Source organism: Mytilus trossulus, chromosome 4 (genome assembly GCF_036588685.1).
Source record: "Mytilus trossulus isolate FHL-02 chromosome 4, PNRI_Mtr1.1.1.hap1, whole genome shotgun sequence".
Classification (NCBI taxonomy): domain Eukaryota; kingdom Metazoa; phylum Mollusca; class Bivalvia; order Mytilida; family Mytilidae; genus Mytilus; species Mytilus trossulus.
This window is the reverse complement of record NC_086376.1, coordinates 29,977,259-29,992,822: the sequence shown is the minus strand read 5'-3', so window position 1 is coordinate 29,992,822 and position 15,564 is coordinate 29,977,259. Positions and strand designations below refer to the sequence as shown.

General features: G+C 31.1%; 1 protein-coding gene across 1 annotated transcript; it reads right to left on the bottom strand.

Moving 5' to 3' along the window:
* Positions 1-400: 400 nt before the first annotated feature.
* On the bottom strand, positions 401-2,775 carry LOC134715074 (uncharacterized protein KIAA1958-like). The gene is made up of 3 exons (XM_063576956.1): positions 2,494-2,775; positions 1,189-2,092; positions 401-639 (listed from the first exon to the last, which is right to left on the bottom strand). Exons 1-3 carry the CDS (start codon positions 2,602-2,604, stop codon positions 578-580), a joined length of 1,077 nt encoding a protein of 358 aa, XP_063433026.1. The 5' UTR covers positions 2,605-2,775; the 3' UTR covers positions 401-577.
* Between the last annotated feature and the right edge of the window lie 12,789 nt (positions 2,776-15,564).

Below are 15,564 nucleotides of genomic sequence, written 5' to 3'. Positions count from 1 at the left end.
AATCTTCTTTTTTCCTTTGATCTTTTTATGGAATAACACAGAGACGACAAGCTAGTACCAAAATGTATGATCTAAATTGAAGCAACCAAATAATATTGCATGAAAGGTCACATGGGCCTATATAACTCAATGGGAAAACAGCCATGAAATAACCAACAACACTTTAACCAATATTGCACGAGTAAGCTCCGCCTCCTTAGGAAAAGATTACGCCTACAAAAAAAGCACACACAAAAATGTCAATTTTATTAGAATTCTTATAACAAAATACAAATCTTTAAATCTGTGTGGTTTTCTCCGCCAGACAGACAACCAAAAAAAATGAAACGACTACGCATTAATTTTTTCAAAATAGAACCGATTTTTTTTTACAAATTTTCTTTGTACTTTTGAAATATAAACCAAAAATTGTTCATTACATATTGAAATGAAATTTTGTTCAAATGCAGAGCTTAGTTAGTGAAAGTTGAAGTTGCAATTTGAAAATTGAACAACCCCTTTAGTATTTGTAACGTCTTTAAGCATTTCTGGTGTGGTCCGTTGACGTTTCATCGGTGGTGTGGCTAACCTGAGACTACTATAACACATTACCGAGCGCCTCTAAATATTTCTGAAAATGTGTAGCAATGCATCGAGGACCTACAATGGTAATAGAAAAGTTAATGAAGTTTGCAGATAGATGATTTAAATATAAAACAAGATGAAAATATCTCGTTCATTAAATATTTGACTTTATATTTACGGCAAATTATTAAAAATTAAACTAAAATATAATATACACAAATACACAATATTCTTAGGAATATTACTTGCTTATAGTTACATATTAAATAATAAAGCAACATGAAATTAACAAATAAAACTTTTCATGCACAGAACATGTGAAAACTGGATACAATCTATTTAATCCTGCTTTGTAATGGGTTGAAAATCACATTTAACAGTATATTTAACATACTGTTAAAAGTACTGACAATGCAATCAAATATGGCTATTTAGCTGACTATATATGCGGTTTGGGTTTTGCTCATTGTTGAAGATGGAACGGGGACCTACAGTTGCTAACTTCTATATACAAGTTATTTGGTCTGTGGTGGAGTTTTCTCATTGGCAATTATACAGCATATTCTTACTTATATAAATGTATAACATAAAGAACCATTTAGAAATTACAAATAAATGTCTTACCTTCTTCGGAGTAATGTTTGATATCCTTGTTATCCAGACTAAGATGGGATAAACCTCCTTTGAAAGTTTTTGTACTCCTCCCTATGAAGCGCAAATACTTTCCAGTTTGGTCGGTCCCAATTTCAAATTGGGAACAGTCTAGATTACGGTGTTCATCTCGTCCTCGCAAACCAAAAAGTTTGCATGCATAGAAAAAAGCAGTATGCTGGAGCGATACAGAATTCGTCATTCCAAAAACCCCCTTTTGCCACAAATTTTCTTCATCTTGTAGACTGAGAGGATCAGCTCTTTTAACTTTTGTTCCGAACCCTTTTGATAACAATTCTTTCATCCGAGAATCAAGGACGCGTCTGAAAGTAACAAATCTCAAGTCTTTTTCGTCAAGAAAGTTCTTATCATTCACGTTCATGTCCTTGCAATAGCGCAATAATCCACATATTATGCTATAGAGTGACTTGGGGGGATATTCCTCGCCTTTCTTATTACGCACTTCAATCACGAAACGTTGTAGCCAGTGGTTCATTTCGGCAGCTTCGAGCATATGTATGTCAGCAATACTATCGCCATGTTTAGATCTTGCGATTCTCCATTCATTAAAAACACCAATAGACCACTTTGTATTCTTTTTCGTGTTCGCGTTTGTTTGAGACGATATCAGCTTTTCTATATCCTCATCTGAAACTGGTGCAGTGAAACGCACCGGTTCGACATCCTCATCTTTTAAGTCGGTTAGCAAGAAATCTCCTAGCTCAAATGTTCCCAAGTGGTAGTAATCCACAGCCTGTGATACACTCATGTTATAAAATGGTTCCATATTTGAATGAATTTGCGACAGTCTAATATTCTCCTCTATTGTTTCCGACGCATTGGCTAACGACATGTCTTCCTCGACTTCTTGAAGAACCTGCAAAATAGTAAAAATCGTTTCAAGAGAATGAAATAATTATATTTCAAAAAAAAGGTCCAATCTGGGGCATATAAATGACATCACATCACAGTAAAAATTTACCGTTTCACGATTAGAAGCACATGCATTTTGAACATTAACTTCCCTTTTTGGGGCCCCAAGGTAAAAACAAATATTTTCGCTTGGGGATCTTGTAGATAGTAGAAAAAGGCATGGTATCGACTGATTATTAATTTTTAGGACTTGGTATCAGTTTAATATTGTAGTAAATTGTACATATGGAAAAATAAAAACATTTTTTTTTTTTTAACATTTTGGCAAAAAAAGGGGGGTCCGTGCCTCAATATGACAATAATTAGCGTAAATCATTTTATTTCAATTTAAAAAATAATACACACCTGAGAGAGAACCAAATCATCCGTATCTACATTTTCAATTTCAAGCCAATCTGGTAGAGACTCTAAGGGTAGAGAGAATGCGTCTGCCATCATCGCTTCCTTCAGAATCATGCGCTTTGATAGATTTTCGCGCCAAACGTGATTTTTTTTGCACGGACTGTCATGGGCGTGTCATTCATGTCACAAATCATTTATAGCAACGCCTTCCTCGTTAGCCAAATAAACTTCTCACGCTACGCGTTCGAAAGTTTATTTGTCTAACTCGGAATACTATGCTATAAATATAACAAATTGTTCATGTGAGAATACTCTATACATTTTATGAACTTGTGTCTCATCCCTCTTGCATATGTAGGTAACTAAAATATATTTAAACTAATAAATCATCAAATATAATACATTTTAAATCAGATTCGTTTAACATGTACGTTGTATATTACGCTGTGTACTTTTGAATATTTTAAAAGTATCAAAAATACGAACTCGATTAGTTATAAATTGTTTCCTCAAGTAGTTTTAATAATGTTTGTCAAGGTAAACAACAGGTTGTGGGGTGCATTAACCGGGACATCAACTGGTCAGGTGATTTATTTACAATTCTATATAATTACTCAAATTTTTCAGGAAAGTTCATCTTGTTCAAGTGATTATTTAAGGAATGACTGTAATATTGTTTCTGTCTATGAAGAAATAACATAAAAAAGAAAAGAAATACGTCGATGACATCACGGTCACATGACAGAATTATGTCTATGATATCATAAACAAAACGACGTCAGACCATCAGAAGACGCGTTACATCCAAAATTAAATCAATAGAACTGTCATAAGCAACAATTAAAAATACCTTTCTGTATAAAAATGGGCTGTGACATTGCAAATGATACCTGAGATTTTCTCAAATAATAAAAAAAAAAAATCAGATAATGGATGACAGAAAAAAAAAGTCGTGATATAGAATGTGCTATCTCATTTTTTTATACTCAACAACACAACAATAACAAAAATCATCTTATTCGTGGTTCCCTTCAATATGGTAGACTGTATTTTATGTTTGATACTTCTCCATCCAAATATAACAATTACTCCTAATTGATATAAACACAAATTCCGGAATAATCTTTTACCACCTACTAGTCTATCCTCTGCAAATGACTAGGTACATATCTGTCAAATGATAGTCCTACAATTTAGGCTCCCTTTAATATACAGATGTATATTATATGTTTATCGTGATTACCTTCAATATACAGATGTAAACCATATCTTAATCGTGATTCTTTCAATATACAGGTGTAAACCATATGTTAATCGTGGTTTCCTTCAATATGCAGTTGTATACCATGCATATGTTAATCGTGGTCTTTTATAATATACAGTATTATTAAATGATATATGAGCAAATCATCACCTTAAACGAATAAATCAGCATGTGCGATACTAGTTATAAATTCGAAGTTATATTGGTTTTTGTACAAAACCAATTCGGTGGCAAAAAACGTATTGGTTACCGTATTTGTCTACGGGGTAATACAGGACGTTCACTTCCGGTTTATATTTTCAAACGCCTAAGCTTACTAAACAGTTAACATTGGAGGTATCGTTATGAATACAATACATTTGTATTCATAATTATGTACTTTTAAAATATCATAAAAAGTTTAAATCATGTTCATTAACAGTCTCCGGGACAATTTTGCAATTCCGCTGAGTGCAAAAGTTGTCACCTTAATTTTTGGAGTTAAGTCAAAATTAATTGATAAGTTGGTTGGTATTGGTTCCCTGATTTTTGGCTCTAGCCCCACTGTTGAAAAAGTTATGCCCCTTTTAACAACAATTTCCTCAGAGGAAAAGTAGTTTTCCTCAAGTGAAATCAAATTTCCCTAAAGGAAAAACATGTTTTTTTATTGTTTGGTTACGTCTTTAAACGGAAATATTTCTCAGCCTTTTCGAGTACGATTTCCGATTATTTTTACTGTTTCATTTCCGTTGACCAATCACGAGAACGCATACAAGTCTAGAGCAATAATTCATTTAAACTGTTTGACTAATTCTTTCCAGCTAGTGTATATTTGCCAGAGGACATTAAGCAACCAACAATCAGTTAATATATAAAAAGCAAGATAAAATTAATTGTCATGGCATAAGATTAAGTACTTTTTAGTACTTGGACGAGAAATCAGAAATTAAATCTTTCAATGTTGACAAAAAATCATGGTGAATTCAAAAAGACAAGTTCAGTTATGAATTTCTGTATCTTCTTCAACTTCAAGGTAATGTGCTTAGTTTAATTGAAGAATTAAAATCATTTAATAAAAGTGTTATGGACTGACTGTTTCTGTATCGGTCTCGATCAGCTGTATTGGCCCTCGACTCTCAGTGTTAGTCTAGGATCCAATGCAGCTAACATCGAATCTATAAAAGTGCCAATACAGAAACAGCCAATAAATAACACTATAGTATTCAATATCAGTGAATATACAAGAATATACAAGAAGTGTATCTTTTGTTACTTTATATTTTATAATCATTGTACTTATTTTGGTATCACTTCTACCTCATGCATAGAATAACTTAGCTGTATTGGTCAAAACTTTTAAGAATTTTGGTCCTCAATGCTCTTCAACTTCGTACTTTAGTTGGCCTTTTTAACTTTTTTGGATTCGAGCGTCACTGATGAGTCTTTTGTAGACGAAACGCGCGTCTGGCGTATATACTAAATTTAGTCCTGGTATCTATGATGAGTTTATTTACTAATTATACAAATTTACAAATGTTTATACGAGCAGTTCAGCACGAAATTTCAAAGAGCTAAATTAATAATGAAATAAAACGAAAATTTTAACCTAAAATTGTGTGGGAGATTTCCAGTAATTGCATAACTCGTTGGTAAAACCATATATAAACGTATTTAAACGGTTAATATGTATTGATAAATCTTAATTAAATTCTCATAACAATCAATTGACCATCTCTTAATTCAAACAGAAAATTATCTTTTAACTGAGCAATAGCATAAAAATAGACTTTTGGGAAAAAGAACCATAATTGATTGGACTGAAAATTGGGCATTCATTACTATCATCTTATTCAATATTGACAACTTCAAACGTAATATAGTGCATTTATAGTTCCCATCAATCCATATATTTTCCATTCATGAAAAAGATATGAATGGAAAGCAATTTACGACTTTCATAATCGTTCTTTTATTCTATAAAAATGATCAACATCTGTTGAAGACATGTCAATTTTACTAAGTGGATGTTTTTTTACAAAAAACATTTTCATTCATAAAACATCTTTCGCTTGAGGGCTATAACTTGTGTTTGGTACATCTTCATTTAAACATAACAATTAGTTGATAAAAACACATAAGACATCCGGAATAATCCTTTACCATCTACTAGTCTATCCTCTGCAAATGACTAGGTACAGATCTGTGCAATAATCGTCCGACAATATAGGTTATTTATACTTTTATGAACACTTCTAAGGTCAAGGGAAGAAGAACTTTGACGTTCAAGGTCAGAAAAATAAACAAACGACATATGATTATCATACTGAGGAGCAAAAGTATGACAACGACAGGAAAAAGTTACATTATGGTTCTAAACATGAAGGGTTTTAGATTGTAAAAGCTTAAGCATTGGTTTGTTATAATTGAAACCTTAATAAAGCTGTTACAAATTAGCAAAAGATATCACATAAATCCAATTCTTTTTTGTTCGTGATTTTCTTGATAGAGGATTGCTGCTTAGAGAGAATTTCAACAATTATAGTTCGATACTGTTACGACGAAGTCAATCCTTTTCAAAGTTTTAAGGTGGACTCCATCATTTTATTTACCGTTACTGAATATATGTGTCCCTTTTCTTCAATTGTAAATTTGTAATATATATATATAAGGCCTCGGTGGCCGAGTGGTCCAAGTAGTTCCACTGTAATCACTATCCAGTCAACACTAATATTGGCTAGATTTGTGTTGTTAACCGCTGTTTGTTTTTTTCGTCGTGTCTTTTTGCCACATGTAGTTAGCTTATTTTTATCTATGATTTGTATTATCCCATCATTATACTTTCTGTCCATATTCTGTCATCTGGACAGACTTGTACTAATTTTTTTTAAATATAAGAGAGTTTTCCAATGTTTTTTCTCCTATTTACATCCACATTTACTACAGTCATTTTAATTATACAAGCTCCCTTTACAGCCCTTCCCTCTTCGCAATTTTATAATGAATCTATTAAAATGGAAACACGCATTTAGTGGGGGTCATGTTACTCTGTGTTCAGTGTTCAATGTTGAGTTTTGTATACTGGTGTTTCCTTTTCGTCAATTTTCGTTTGTGTTTATTACCATGGCATTGTCAACATTTTTCAACTTATAAGTTTGAATGTCATGTCTCTTTGGAATCGTTCTTCCCTATTTTACATTGTAGAAGTCATTAAGACCAGCTATAGTATTGAAGTTGTAAACATAAATCCTGCATTATAGATTATAGATATTAAAAAATCTCTAGTATGAAGGTCGTTAAAGGATAGTTCAATAAGATGTAGGTCATACGATTTATTGGTTAGTTGTTTTATGTCATTCAGTATACTAGGCATTTGTTAAGACCTTGAATAATTTATAAATTTTATAAGAGAAATAAATATATGTCTTTTAAATCTGTACAGATATGAAAAACACGTAGGTAAAGGACAATTTAACACAACGATACATTAAGGTTAAAACGTTTTAACACAAAAAAAGTCATTATCATTTACATCATGATTGTTGGAGAGGTTAGTGCTGCTCAATTTCAAAATTGCGACTTTTAATGTTATGTAAATGTTACTTTATTTCATATTCTAACAACGGTAATGCCTATCATCGTTTTTTTTTTCGAACTATATATCTCCGATAGTCATCACTACTATTTTTGTGATTTTTACTTTTTGCAAAGTATGTATGATCCATGTGAATCTACGCTAAGTCAAAATGTCTTGATCGGGAAAAGGACACACTCGGTATAAATACAGATCAGACGTCCTTACCAGTATTTACGAGAAAACATGTTTCTAGTCCGTTGAGACACGGACATATTGTATCGTTCATCCAATTCCATATTTTAAAGCTTAAACATAAGTAGACTAGTTTTCAATCTAATTAAAATATTGATGCAGTAAAACGTAATCATAGATCAATATTTTAATTAGATTGATTAGTTTTGATTTTGATCGCCCTTCATCATACCTTTGTTGGGGGATTTTTTGTGTAATGACCACACACCCCTGTTAATGTAAGTGCGAACGAAACATGTAAATTAAGATAAAGACACTACGTACAGTTTGATAGAGTTATGTTACTGTTGAGAAATTGGAAGTTAACAATTGGAAAGTTGAAAACATCGCATGTGTCAGTGTTTTTAGTTTGAAGTCGTCCTTCTGCGTGAATGTAAATGAAAGATCAACATTTGCACGTCACCTTTTCGTTTGGTAGTGTCTTCAATATAAATTCACATGGACATATATGAGATACAAAACTCACTGAAATGAGTGTTCTTTAATGAAATGTGGTTACGTTATAAACAATAGTATTTGTATTTTATTCCAGAAGATCGAGAATCTCTTATCAGTTGCCCAGTCAGAGAAAGCATGTGAGGCATCATAGTTACCATAGCTGATGACTTTGCCACCCAACAATAAAGACTTACAGTATATATTACTAATGATCATTGAATAAGCATGCAGTATGACTATGTTTCCCTCCACTATTGGAACCTGATGACCTATCGTGAATATCCATTACTAATGAGTATTGAATACACCTACATGAGCCATGGGTTACGCCCCACTATTCGAACCTGAAGACCTACATTGTATAGTTTATGTTACTAATGATTACGGAATAATTTCGCAGTACGAATCGGTTTCGCCCTACTACTGAAACCTGATCCCTACACTATATGTTACTTATGATTACTGCTTAATTATACAGCAGGCACGAGTTAAGTTATAATGTACTGAATGTATGAGAAAAATCAAGGTTCTAAATGGTCATCGGATTGTCGTCACACCATGGTAAGTAATATCGTTTGTCAGTCAATTAATCTAATCCATGGAGGCTGCAGCGTCAAATTGGTATGTGTAGTACATAACTGTATATACAAAAATGTATATATTATTCCATATGATATGATTTAAGGTTTATTAGTATCTTTCATGGCAAGACTATATTTTTAAAAATAAAATTTCGATTGAAGATAACTGGTCATTTTATGTATTTTGTTGCTGGAGGAAGTTTAGTTTTACAGTAAAGTGATAATTTCTCAATTGTATTGATTCACATTGTTCATGTCGGGGCCCTTTATATCTGACTTTGCAGCATGGGATTTTTTGATAGTTAAAGGCCGTGCAGTTGCCTATAATTGATTACACCCACTTCAATTAAACTTTGGTGGATAGATATATGTCTCATTCGCAATCAAACCATATATTCTTATTTTTGTAAGGAAGCAACTTAATTAAATCAATCAATTCTATTCAACGTGTTCAATACAGTGTGGTAGTATATTTATTATATATACTTAATCTAATCGAACCGACTGACGTCAGTTCATCCTTCCTTAAATTTTGTTTGACAAGTTACTTATTGAGAAATATAAAAAAAAATCTTTTCTTTAACACTGAATTCAAGTGTAGATTTTAATATGTAAATTATATAATTTCATATATAAAATTAAAAATGTAAAACAAACATTTTTTTTTAATGCAAAACATTTATTCATTTTTTTTGGTTCAGTTCATAAGTATTAATGAGATCTTCATTTAAAGTATAATTACTCTGGTAAACAACTGACTAAAAATTCGATGAAAAATTGTCAGATGAAATTGAAAGAGTAGGATATCATTTGTATTTCATCGACACTGATCAATTATCTTTTTTTTTTTAGCTATGATGAGTCCAACAGTAAGAATAAGATATTTTATTGCAATATAATATTATTATTTTAGTCACCATGACATAATACAGCAATAAAATGACACTGCATTTAGATTACTTTTACACTTTTGCCTTAAAATAATGATATGTGTGTTGAGTTTATACAAAACATTTCAATTTCAGTTTTTGAAAATGGTGAATCCACAGTTTTTCACGAGTCCAGGACTCAAGGGCTCATCTTAGTCATAACTCTGAGTGGTTTTTTTTTCAGTTAAGAGAGTTTGCACTGATGGCAAATATTCAGGATCATTTCTAAAGGATGACTTCATCAGAATATTACTTCGTTTTATGATTTCTTGCGTCCGAAGCGCTTTTCTTGATTAACCTTCATCATGAACGCTCAAAGCCAAACATTTGAAGAGCTATATGTAAAAAATGCCTAAAATAAAAAGGCAAATTCCTCTAAAGCCAACTTTGCCTGAGGGAGTTGAAACCTTAGTTTCATAATAATTTCAAAATTTATTAAGGGACAATTTTAGTAAATTTGTTGAATCATGTCAGTACCGAATCACTGACTAATGAGCTGATGATACCCTCGGGGACTGTTAGTCCACCAGCAGTCGACCCAGTGATGTCAAAAAAATTGAAAACAACACGTTTAATAATTTCTTTCATCCGAAGCGCTTTTCTTATGTTGTGAATCAATTAAGTATATCTATAAAACTCGAAAAGATAAGCGTTTTTATTTTCATCCATTGGAAAAAAATATTCAAAAATATGTTTTGACGCCGTGTGTTGCGTTTTATAGGTTACTTTATGAATACAATATAAGTTTAACTCATTGTTGAACATTGTACTGTGACCAGTAGTTGCTTAATCTAAGTCATTGTTTTGATTGTAAATATACGAAAGAATAATTCCAAGAATGTTAAGGGGCGTTGTTTTATTTTAATAGGAGATAATATTTAATTAGCGCGTTTTATTACGGTGTTCTGTTGTTATGCATTTAAAGTTTCCGGAAACAATTATTTATTGGGTAAAATGTATCATTTACTCTTTGATATTTTTGTTAATTAATTATGGAAAATTATTTATTTACACATGCTTTTTTTTCTCTATTATTTATTTTCATCAACTTGGTTCATATTGTAAAACGTAAAATCACATAAAAAACGAGCTCTGAGGAAAAATCAAAACGGAAATTCCCTTACAAAATTGCAAAATCAAAAGGTCAAACATATCAAACGAATGGATAACAACTATAATATTACTGTCTAGGTACTATCATTTTCTTATGTAGAAAATGACTGATTAAATCTAGTTTAATAGCTAGCTAAACCTCTCACTTCTATGACAAACGCATATCATTCAATATCGATGTGTACATTAGTATGTATTTTACATTTTAACTTACAGGTGATTTATTTTAATCAATAATTTAAGGTAATAATGATACAATCAAATACGAGCAATGAAATAATGATATAATCAACCACCGAGCAATGAAATAATTATATAATCAACGAACGAACAATGAAATAATGATATAATCAATCAACGAGCAATGAAATAATGATATAATTAACAAGAGAGCAATGAAATAATGATATAATCAACCAACGAGCAATGAAATGAAGATATAATCAACCAACGAACAATGAAATAATTATATAATCAACCAACGAGCAATAAAATAATGATATAACTAACACGCGAGCAATGAAATAAGGATATAATCAACCAACGAACAATGAAATAATGATATAATCAACCAACGAACAATGAAATAATTATATAATCAACCAACGAACAATGAAATAATGATATAATCAACAAACGAACAATGAAATAATTATATAATCAACCAACGAGCAATAAAATAATGATATAACTAACACGCGAGCAATGAAATAAGGATATAATCAACCAACGAACAATGAAATAATTAAAAACCAATTGTTCAGAGAACAATTGAAGGTCTTTCCATCAAAACAATGTATTTTGATATGAAAAGTTGTGAAACTAAGTTTAAAATGTCATTTCAATCGTCAAATGATAGCTCCTAGTAAGCTGATTCCAAAAATATATTGTTTCCATACATTTTTTTTTAAATAAGGGAGATAATTTGTTACTTCCGGTTTGAAAAATATTACTTCCGATTATATTTGAATATTTACTTGACACTTATTCCAAAAATATCTGGTTCTATATACTTTTATATTAATAAAGTACAAAAAAATAGCTACTTCCGGTCTACAAAATGTCACTTCCAGTTGTTTTTTTCAAGGTTAAATGGTTTGATACCTCTTTCTAAAAGTTGTATATCTTTATCATGTATACATATAGAATAAAAGCAAAGGTCAAAATCTAGAACGTCAAATTAAGCTATGACCTTGAGATCAATTTCAAGGTCATAAACCAAGGACCTCAAATCAAAAGACCATAGGTCTTAATTATATTTAGTTAATGAGTTATATCACCAATCGCGTATTTTTAAATACAAGAGGGGAGAAAACTCCCTTTTACATTCAACGTACGCTTGCAATCAAAATTTACATCTTACGACATGTCGCAACTTACAATTTAGTAAAAATAATTTGTTGATATCTTATACAGTCTTTGGATATAAGTGAAAATAAGCCAAATTCAAATATTAGAATATGACCTTGACCTTTGACCTTGACCTATTTTTCATTTTTTTGGACCAAGGACCTCAAATCAAAAGATCCTAGGTCTCTATCACTTATGATTTATAAGATAGAAATTCATATCACTTATATCAGATGCATAAGGGGAAATAACTCTCATATGGAGCGGTCATATCGCTTCGGTCAAAATAGGACAAATCATGCCAAGGATATAACGAGCAATTTTGTAAAATAAATTTGTCATAATCTTTTACGGTTGCGAAGGAGATGCGCTAACAAGGAAAACAGTGTTTGGGGAGATAACTCCTACAAAGAAAAGTATTCGTTTACGCAGGGTAAATTTAAAAAGCGCATAAACTGTTCGATATCATATACAAAATATCTAAGCGACATATTGCGAAACAAATGTTTATCGCAAGAACAAAATTAGGCGGAAGAAAAAAAAAAAAAAATAAATAATCAGAAGAAAAACAATAGGTCTTTCCACAGAAAAGTGGAAAGACCTAATGATATAATCAACCAACGAACAATGAAATAATTATATAATCAACCAACGAACAATGAAATAATGATACAATCAACCAACGAGCAATGGAATAACGATATAATCAAACAACGAGCAATGGAATAATTATATTATCAAACAACGAGCATTGTAATAATGAAACAATGAAACAACGAACAATGAAATAATTATGTAATCAACAAGCGAGCAATGAAATAATGACTCAATCAAACAACGAACAATGGAATAATTATATAATGAACAAGCGAGTAATGGAATAATGATATAATCAAACAACGAATAATGGAATAATGATATAATCAATAAACGAACAATGGAATAATGATATAATCAACCAACGAACAATGAAATAAATATATATACAACCAACGAACAATGAAATAATGATACAATCAACCAACGAGCAATTGAAAAATGATATAATCAAACAACGAATAATGGAATAATGATATAATGAACAACCAAGCAATGAAATAATGATATAATCAACAAGCTAGCAATAGAATGATGATACAATAAAAAAAAACGAACGATGTAATGATGAAAAACCCCAACACGCAATATAATAATACCATAAAAAGATCAATGTTCCAACTGATAATGATACAATCAACGAGCAATGTAACTATGGCACAAAAATGAGCATTTTAATTATGTGGGTAATTCTTTTGTACTCCCATTACCAACGAGCAATGGAATAATGAGATAATCAACCAACGAGGAATTGAATAAAGATACAAACAACCAACGGGCAATGAAATAATGATATAATCAACCAACGAGGAATGGAATGATGATATAATTAACCAACGAGCAATAAAAAATTGATATCAACAACGAAGAATTTAATGATATTACAACCAACGAACAAAGTAATAATGTTACAATCAAAGAACAATGTTACAATTAAACAACCAACGAACAACGTTAGAGAGATCCACTAACAAACAACGAACAATGTTACAATGACACAACCATCGAACAATGTTAGAAAGATATACTAACAAACAACGAACAATGTTAGAAAGATACACTAACAAACAACGAACAATGTTAGAAAGATACACTAACAAACAACGAACAATGTTAGAGGGATACACTAACAACCAAGGAACAATGTTAGAAAGATACACTAACAACCAAGGAACAAAGTTAGAAAGATACACTTACAAACAACGAACACTGTTAGAGAGATAAACCAACAAACAACGAACAATGTTACAATTAAACAACCAACGAACAACTTTAGAGAGATACACGAACAAATAACGAACAAAGTTACAATGAAACAACCAACGAAAAATGTTAGAAAGATACACTAACAACCAACGAACAATGTTAGAAAGATACACTAACAAACAACGAACAATGTGAGAAAGATACACTAACAACCAACGAACAAAGTAATAATGTTAAAACCAACGAACAATGTTACAATTAAACAACCAACGAACAACGTTAGAGAGATACACTAACAAACAACGAACAATGTTACAATGAAACAACCATCGAACAATGTTAGAAAGATATACTAACAAACAACGAACAATGTTAGAAAGATACACTAACAACCAAGGAACAAAGTTAGAAAGATACACTAACAAACAACGAACAATTTTAGAAAGATACACTAACAAACAACGAACAATGTTACAATGAAACAACCAACGAACAATGTTAGAAAGATACACTAACAACCAAGGAACAATGTTAGAAAGATACACTAACAACCAAGGAACAAAGTTAGAAAGATACACTAACAAACAACGAACAATGTTACAATGAAACAACCAACGAACAATGTTAGAAAGATATACTAACAAACAACGAACAAAGTTAGAAAGATACACTAACAAACAACGAACAATGTTAGAAAGATACACTAACAAACAACGAACAATGTTACAATGAAACAACCAACGAACAATGTTAGAAAGATACACTAACAACCAAGGAACAATGTTAGAAAGATACACTAACAACCAAGGAACAAAGTTAGAAAGATACACTAACAAACAACGAACAATGTTAGAAAGATACACTAACAAACAACGAACAATGTTAGAAAGATACACTAACATCTAACGAACAATGTAGTACTGACACAATCAACAAATAATGTAATAATAATACAAGCAACGAACAATTTCATCATGATACAACCAAAGACCCATGTAATAATGATTCAACCAAAGACCCATGTAATAATGATTCAACCAAAGACCCATGTAATAATGATACAAAAAAAGACCCATGTAATAATGATACAACCAAAGACCCATGTAATAATGATTCAACCAAAGACCAATGTAATAATGATTCAACCAAAGACCAATGTAATAATGATACAACAAAAGACCCATGTAATAATGATTCAACCAAAGACCCATGTAATAATGATACAACAAAAGACCAATGTAATAATGATACAACAAAAGACCCATGTAATAATGATTCAACCAAAGACCAATGTAATAATGATACAACAAAAGACCCATGTAATAATGATACAACATAAGACCCATATAATAATGATTCAACCAAAGACCAATGTAATAATTATTCAACAAAAGACCCATGTAATAATGATTCAACCAAAGACCCATGTAATAATGATACAACAAAAGACCCTTGTAATAATGATACAACAAAAGACCCATGTAATAATGATACAACAAAAGACCCATGTAATAATGATTCAACCAAAGACCCTTGTAATAATGATTCAACCAAAGACTCATGTAATAATGATACAACAAAAGACCCATGTAATAATGATACAACAAAAGACCCATGTAATAATGATTCAACCAAAGACTCATGTAATAATGATACAACAAAAGACCCATGTAATAATGATACAACAAGAGACCCATATAATAATGATGCAAGCACCGAGCATTTTTTTTTATATTGATACAATCAACTTGCAATGATTTGCAATGTTTCCCTCGGTTTTAGTTTGTTACC